Source organism: Sceloporus occidentalis, unplaced genomic scaffold (genome assembly GCF_023333645.1).
Source record: "Sceloporus occidentalis isolate IW3139 unplaced genomic scaffold, rSceOcc1.0.p SCAF_5, whole genome shotgun sequence".
Classification (NCBI taxonomy): Eukaryota; Metazoa; Chordata; class Lepidosauria; order Squamata; family Phrynosomatidae; genus Sceloporus; species Sceloporus occidentalis.
Genome location: NW_028316985.1, coordinates 7,061,344 through 7,069,662, shown reverse-complemented (window position 1 = coordinate 7,069,662; position 8,319 = coordinate 7,061,344). Strand labels below are relative to the sequence as shown.

General features: G+C 41.6%; 1 protein-coding gene across 1 annotated transcript; it reads right to left on the bottom strand.

Annotated features, from left to right (window-relative positions):
• Positions 1 to 315: 315 nt before the first annotated feature.
• On the bottom strand, positions 316 to 8,049 carry LOC149311614 (endonuclease domain-containing 1 protein-like). Its single transcript, XM_089527471.1, has 3 exons — positions 8,028 to 8,049; positions 7,144 to 7,452; positions 316 to 1,615 (listed from the first exon to the last, which is right to left on the bottom strand). The coding sequence occupies exons 2-3, from the start codon at positions 7,423 to 7,425 to the stop codon at positions 1,091 to 1,093; spliced, it is 807 nt and encodes a 268-aa protein (XP_089383597.1). The 5' UTR covers positions 7,426 to 7,452; positions 8,028 to 8,049; the 3' UTR covers positions 316 to 1,090.
• Positions 8,050 to 8,319: the final 270 nt, after the last annotated feature.

Below are 8,319 nucleotides of genomic sequence, written 5' to 3'. Positions count from 1 at the left end.
GGACGATTCTAACTTTAGTGCTCTGTTGAATGTCTTTACTCTTTAGGATCTTGTCTAGTTCTTTCATTGTTGCTCTTCCCAAGTCGTGTTCTTATTTCTTGTTCTGCCCTTATGCTAAATACTGATATTGTGCAACTGATGATATCTCTGCCTATGTGCCCCGTTTCTTGTCTCCTTGTGCAAACGGAAATGCACAGGGCTCTTTCTGAAATCTCAGGTAATCCAATGGGACATTGAAGGCACAAATGATTGTTATGTACCAACTGAGAATGTGCAACTTCTTTTTTTCTTTTAAAAAAGGTTTATTTAGCACTTTACCAAAACTCACAGAAAACATACAAAAAAGCACAATGTTATACAAAATATAAAAGAAAAGAAACACGAATCACAGAGAACGTACAATAAAACCAAACAAAGGTAAAGTCTTTGAGAGTCCACCACTTGATGGAAAGCAATCTGACATTGTTTAATGCAGGGAAAATATGGGTATTAAAGTAGTAGTTTGCAAATTGTGGGTTGGGACCCCCGGGGGGCGCAAGAGTTGCTCAAGGGGACGTGAGAATTGGAGGCCCTGATCCCTCCGACTTTCTTATGTGTAAAATTTACACATGCGTTAAATGTTGAATTTATTTAAATAAAACTGTTCTAATTTGAACTACATTATTTCCTTATAAAATGACAGAATATGTATACAAGAATGTATGAATGAAAATATGCATGCTAAATAAACAAAATATTTTTATTCATATACTAGGTCCAGTGGGAGGGGGCCATAATGTCCGCATGTAGATATAAAGGGGCGGGGGTCCCAAGTATAAAACGTTTGAGTACCCCTGCAGTAAAGATCTAGGAAAGAAGATCTCCCCAGAGAGTGCTGTGTGTTCTTGGCAGACTGTACATCTCACTGTTTAAGTTACAATATTCAATGGTCAGAAAGAGTCACAGAATGAATTGCACACCACCAGAATAAATAGAAAAGCAACCTGCATGTAAGTTCCATTGATTCAGTGGGCCTACTCAATTAGATTTAGGCTCTGGTTTCAAGAATGTATACACTATATAATAAAGACAGTTACAGTTCTCCAACAGCTTATTTACAAGCATTGTTGAAAGGATCAAGCTTTTGCTTTCCATAGAGCTGGGCAAGTTCTTTCTTCAGTTTTTCCAAGTTGTATTGCTTTACTACATTCACGCTATTCTTTGCAATGGCACCCCATCCGTTTCTGCGTTCCTTATCACGCAAGCAGCAGGCGGCGGACCAGATATGGCTGGGCTTATTGACCCGGCCGTCGCCTATATATTCATCCCCAGGCACAACTCCCACAATGACATACAGCTCCTTGCAGACCTGGGCCTCTTTCTTGAGACTGTCTTCGTAGCTGGCCCAGGCGTCTTCATTGAGTTTGCTAAACTGGGGCACAATGTTGGTCAAGGTGGAGGTGGCCTCTCTGCTGTCTTCGTCTGGTTGATGGCAGACGGGGTTCAAGTGCCCCTTTTCAATGTTTAAGGCTTGAGAATAATCATTGAATGTGGCTTGGCTCTTTTCTATGCCTGTGCCAGCAATGGTGGTTTCACGCTCATCTTCCATGCTCTTTCCTGAATTGGGATCTGCAAGCTGAAAAGCACAGAGAAAATGTCTCGTCGGAGACCCCACAACCAAAATTTTGGGTTGGATTGTCTCCTGTACTTCCCAAGGGATTCATGTACAGGGGGCCCTCCACATTTGCTGGGGTTAGGGGCAAAGGACCCCCATAAAATGATAAAAACGCAAATAAAAAACAGACTATTTTTTATACCTGTCTAGAAATCTCTAGGCCTCCAGTGCACCTCTATGGTCAACATCCAAAGGAAGTAGACCACAAAATGGTGTGGGAAGACCTACAAAATCTCTAGGTCCTCCAATGAGACTCTATGGTCAACTTCTGGCAGAGTCGTGCTGAAGGACCTAGAGATTCCTAGAGAGAACGTCTTAACCAAAGCTGCGAATACGCAAAGCCACAAAAGTCAAATCTGTAAATGTGGAGGGCAGACTGTATTGCCAAAATGAGCGTGACCTGCCAGTATTTAAAAACAAACTTTCCTACTTTGAGAATTAAAATGACATAAAATAAGGCTATAAACCTCTTTTATAACACATTACTTTTATAACACATTAATATTAACTCATATTACATAGCTCATTCTCAAAGTAGGATACAAAATCATACCATTATAGATATTAATTTCAAAGTACATTGTTAAGATATGTGATAATGTTTGAACAGAAAGGAGTAAAAATTATCAAGGTTAATGAACCACAGACAGTCAAGCGGGAAGCCATTGTTTTCCCGTCTTTAATTGTCATTCCCCCCCCCCCCTTTTGCTAGTTTTTAGTAGTTAGTTTTAATTGGAGCAATAGTTTAGTGTGATTTGTTACCCCTAGATGTTTGTTTTAGGTATATAGAAAGGTAGTGTATTGGATTGTTTGTATTGTGTTGTGGTTTGGGGCACCGTAATTGTCATTGTTGTTTTTTGTTGTAATAAAAATAGTTATTTGGGAAGTGTTAATAAATTCAGCGGGAACTACCCCTTCCCTACTCCCTACTTTTGTTTCATAAAACTAAACAAGATCTTTCTCTTTCCATCCTTTGAGGTCTCATTGTTTAGACAAAACGGGCCTTGCACAATTTGCTGGATTCTCTATTTGTTAGTGTTGTGCTATTGTGTTTTCTGTGGTTTATATTTTTAACTCATATTTTTTAAAAGATAGTTTAATCACTGTTTCACTTTTGTACTTGGTGAATGTTTAACGAAGTTGTAATCCACTTTGAACTGGAAAAAGTATGTGATATGAATAAAAGCAACAACCAGTTCTCCTGCACTCTCCTCAAAAAAGTACAGCACTGGACACCTTTGAAAACTGTTAATGGGCTTTCCAAGAAAGCAAAGATGGGAAGAAAGCCAGCGAGGTGTACTAGTTTGAGTGTTGGGTGCATCTACATCCAAAGTAAAACAATGCAGTGAGTTTGACACAATTATAGCACCATCCTATGGAATCCTGGGATTTGTGATTTTACAAGGTCTGTAGCTTTCTGTCCTAAAGAGTGTTGGTGCTTCACCAAATCCCAGGATTCTGCAGGATAGAGCCATGGCAAAGTGGTGTCAAACTGCACTATTTCTACAGTGCAATGCGCCCTAGGACTCTGGAGACAAGGTTTTGAATCTCCACTCAGCCATGGAAACCCACTGGGTGACTTTGGGAACGTGTGTCACACTCTCTCAGCCTCTGAGGAAGGCCATAGCAAACCTCCACTGAACAAATCTGGCCAAGAAAACCCCTGATAGGTTGCCCTTAGCTGGAAATGACTTCAAGGTACACAACAACAGGAAAATTTAGGAACCAAATTTTTGCACCCAAACACATGTTTGGGCCAACATGAGGATAAAATGTCTGAAAAGGTTTTTTTTAAAAAAACTTTTGTTTCCAGGTGATCTGTGGACATTTTGGAAAGCCTTATTTCATACCATAAACTTGCTGTTTTCTTTAAAGTGAGTCTTGGGTTGTTTAGATAATAAAGGTCATCCCAGTCATTCAAGATATTCTTCTATTCGATTTCAATTTTTATCTGTGCAACTTTTATCTAGGAAGGCTGTAGTTTTGGATTTAATCTGCATAGAGATTGTTTCTTCTTCTTTTTAAAAGTCTCCCCTGCACCAATCTACATTTGAATTTTTGCATGACATTTGCATTCAAGTGCAAGTGCTCAGCCACTCCAATATTTGCATATCTATAGCAAAACCATCAAAGTCCTAGCAGCATGGTTCCTTATTTATCATTTATTAATTCAACAGATTGGTATAGATTTCAGATATAGCCTCACAAACCTGGCTTAAAAAGAAGGAGGAGGAGGAGGAGGGAGATCCAAAATCAGATTGGTATAAATCTACAAAAACAGGATCATCAGAACTCAGAAACAACTCTTGAAGCTGAATGTAAGGAGAAAGGCAGATGGTGAGTGCCTGTTTTGTGATGGAAGATTTTAGAGCCAGTTCTGTTCCTCTCCAGTGGAAAAGAATTGAAGAAAAGGGCTGGAAAAGTCTGGCTCTAGAGCTTGGAACAGTTGCTTTGCTAGACTACAGCTCCCCAGATCCACAGGCCCCTAAATCTGGCATATTCTCAGAGTTGCAAGTTGTTTGACGAAGTCTAGTGTCACACTGCAGAACTAATGCAGTTTCACACCTCTTTAACTGCCATGGTCCATGCTATGGCATCCTGGGCTTTGTAATCCCAGGATTCCATAGCATAGGGCCATGGCAGTTAAAGTGGTGTGAATGCAACTACATTACTTCTGCAGTCTAGATGTAGCCTAAGATCTTGGAGGGCTACTCGGCCAGACACAGAAGTGGAGTATAGCTTGATTTTTACATGTACAGTCTGGCAATGTGCACACAGAAGCCTAGATCCAATTGTCAATTTCAACTTAAGGAGACCCATGGAATCAATGAGAACTTGTTAAGTCAAGCAAAAATCCATCAATGATACCTTAATTGGCCAACTGAAATGCACAATATACTTGTTGCAAGCTTTCAAAGCTCCATGGGCTTCTTCATCAGGCAAGACGTTTGGTTTGTAGCCTCTTGCCTGATGAAGAAGCCCATGGAGCTTCGAAAGCTTGCAACAAGTATATTGTGCATTTTGGTCGGCCAATAAAGGTATCACTGATGGATTTTTGTTTGGATTTGTTAAATGGCCAACACAGCCATACCTGCATGTTTTCTTGAGAAGTCAAGGTTTATTTATATAGAGTCCATAGATTCAAAATGAGTGTAACAGAAACGGAAATCATAGGTAACAAGAATTCACCGCAGGTCCAAAACACACAGCAGAACTAATCCAGTTTGAGAATGCTTTAACTGCCCTGGCTCAATGCTGGGAAATGTATGGAACTGTCATTTTGTGAGACATTCAGCCTTCTCTGTCAGAGAGCTCTGGAACCACAATAAACTACAATTTCCAGGGTTCCCTAGCACTGAGCCAGGGCAGTTAAAGTGGTCTGAAACTGGATTAGTTTTGCAGTGTGTTTTGGACCTAAGCCTCTGCTCAAAACAGTCAGCATTATCATTATCATTAGTAGTAGAAGTAGTAGAGAACCAGCATGGCATTGTTGTTTGAGTGTTGGACTTTGAACCTTATCACACACATTTTTTTTAATGTTTGGGGCACTGAAGGAGGATGCTCGAGTGCGCGCGCGTCCGGCAGAAAACAGAGTTTACTGCACACGAATACGTCCTCCAAAACAGGCCCCGTTCCGTCCCCCGGTGCGTACCCATCCTTGTCCAGTCCTGACGGGTGCCATTTCTTCCTGATGGAAGGTAGTCTGTCAGGCAAAAATCACGCCCTTCAGGACTGGACAGGAACGGGTGTGCGCTGGGGGACGGAACGGGGCCTGTTGGAGGACGTATTCGTGTGTGGTAAACTCCGTTTTCTGCCGGATGCACGCGCACACGAGCGTCCTCCTTCAGTGCTCCAAACGTTTAAAATTACTTGTGCAATAAAGTCCTTTGACTCTGGAGTCCAGGGTTCAATTCCCACCTTGGCCATGTAAACCATGACCTTGGACAAGTCACACACTCTCAGCCTCAGGGGAAGGCAATGGCAAACCTCCTCTGAACAAATCTTGTCAAGAAAACCCCATGATAGGTTTGCCTTAGGGTCGCCACAAGTCAGAAACTATTTGAAGACACACAACAAACAACAACAAAAAATGTAGTAGTGGTATCCTGCCTTTCTCCCCAAATTGGGACTCAACAGCTTCAATTTTTAAAAAGAATATATTGGAAAAGACAATAATGCTGGGAAAGGTGGAGGGATGTAGAAGGAGAGGAAGACTGCATGCAAGATGGATGGACTCTATTAAGCAAGGTCACAGGTATGAATTTGCAGGACCTGAGCAGAGCAGTGGAGGACAGTGGTCTTGGAGACGTCTCATCCATAGGGTTGCCATGAGTTTAGATCAATTCAAAGGCAGTTAACAACAACAAACTATTCACAGCATTAAAACAATTCATGTATATACGTGTGTATGGGCCTTCAAATCGATTGTTAACTTGTGGTGACCCCATGAATTTCATAAGGTTTACATAGGTGAGAAATGCACTGAAATATATACTAAAATGCCTGGTATTCATTGCCGGTCTCCCATCCAAGTACTAACCAGGGATTGCCTTGCTTGGCTTCCAAGATCAGATGGGATCTGGTGCCTTTAGGGTATTTTGGCAGATTGTCCCAAACAATGTGTCTGTGTCTGTGCCTTCAAGTCGCCTGCGACCCCATGATTTTCATAGGGTTTTCTTAGCCAAGGAATACTCAGAGGTGGTTTTGTCAGTTCCTTCCTCAGAAATATTGCCCACAGCACCTGGTCTTCGTTGGCTATTTTCCATCCAAGTACTAACCAGGACTGAGTCTGTTTAGTGTCTAAGATCAGACAGGGTTTGGTGACTTTAGGATATGTAGGCATCAAACAATTCATACCTACATTTAAAGGGATAAAATGCTATTTAAAAGGTAAAGCGCTGTTAAAAACAATGAAGAGGTAGGTAGGTAGATATATGAGAGTCAGTGTGGCATAATGGTTTGAGCACTGGACTGTAGAGACCAGGATTCAAATTCAGGCTTGGCCATGGAAACTCCCTGGTTGACCTTGAACAAGTCACACTCTCTCAGCCTTAGATGAAGGGAAGGGCAAACCCCCTCTGAAGAAACTTGCCAAGAAAACTCCATTATAGGTTCGCCTTAGGATTGCCATAAGTCGGAAACGACTTGAAGGCACATATACACACAAACACACTCACAAATATGGACAGACAGACAGACAGACAGATGCTAGACAGAAGAAGAGAAACAGATCAGGAGCCCTTTCCTACTAGAGAATTATAGTGCCCTGTTTCCACTTTAATTGCCATATTTCCATACGATTGATTTGCAGTTCAGGGTGCAGTGTGCAGATTCTTGTCCAGATTGCTCTAGGGCCTCAGTAAATTACAAATCCCAAGATTCCATAGGATGTCACCATAGTACCTAAAGGGGGATCAGAGTGCTATAATTCTGTAGTGTGAAAGTGCCCTGGATATTTTTAAGGGTGGACAGGTGATCTATCCTCTTACCTGGGGCTCGATCATCCAGCCGTCGTATCTGTGGCCCTTGCCAGGTTTGCACTTATATGCAGAGTATATGGGAATGCGTTTCTCTCTGTCATACATGGTGGCATAACGGTAGGCATTCTTGTAAAACTGGCAAATCCTGGCAGGGTTGGATGGAGTGAGGGATGCGTCGGGGGGAATTTTGTCCAAGAAGAACTCAAGGCAGTTGCTAAAATCCTGCACCACCTCTGCCTTGGCAGGTACAAGGCAACATGCTGCCATGAAGAGTTTGACCAATATCCACATTGTTATTTATTCCGCAGACTCTTGTGTCTGAAAGATAGGCAATTATATAAATTATTCCAAAATTCCTAGTAGAGGAATACCTTTACAATGGGTCCTTGGTATCCTCTGGGGTCTGGTCCCAGGACGTCCTGTAGACACCAAAATCCATGGATTTTCAAGTCCCATTAAATACAGTAGAAAGAATGGTTCCCCATATATAAAATGGCAAAATCAAGGTTTCTATATATATTTTGGGGGAATATTTTCAAATCATGGATGCCTGAATCCATCGATAAAGAATCTGTGGATATAGAGGGCCAACTGTGCTATGTTTCATGAAACAGAATCACAGAATCGCATAGTCATAGAGTTGGAAAGCCATCAAGTTCAATAGCTGTCAAATGTTGGTCCTTCAGATGTTTTAGACTTCAGCTCTCAGAATCCCTGACTGTTGGCCAAGCTGGCTGGGGCTTCTGGGAGCTGATGTCCAAAAATACCTGGAGGATCAAAGTTTGGGAATCACTGATTCTGGTCTAACACTTTGTCAGTGCAAAAATCCATGGTGAAAACATCCTTGACCTCCCAAGGCCATCCATGCCTAATAGTAAACACATAGTCAACACCTGCGTGAGCACTAAATATCCAGGGATGCACTGGAATTCTTTTGGAATTCTTCAGGCTGGATATTAAACAAAGTAAGCGGCTGAGAATCTGGGAAGAGAAGGGAAAGTTGGGTGAGCGTAAAGTCACGGAGTCAGTCCAATTAATGAATCTTCCCAAGATTTAACTAAGTATGAACTAGACAAAATTAAGGTGCCCTACAGCAGAATAATTATCATCCGTATTGAAACCTGGTTACATTTCAAAAGCAGTTTTGATATTGAATGGCTAAATCATCAAAGAAGATGTCCAAGG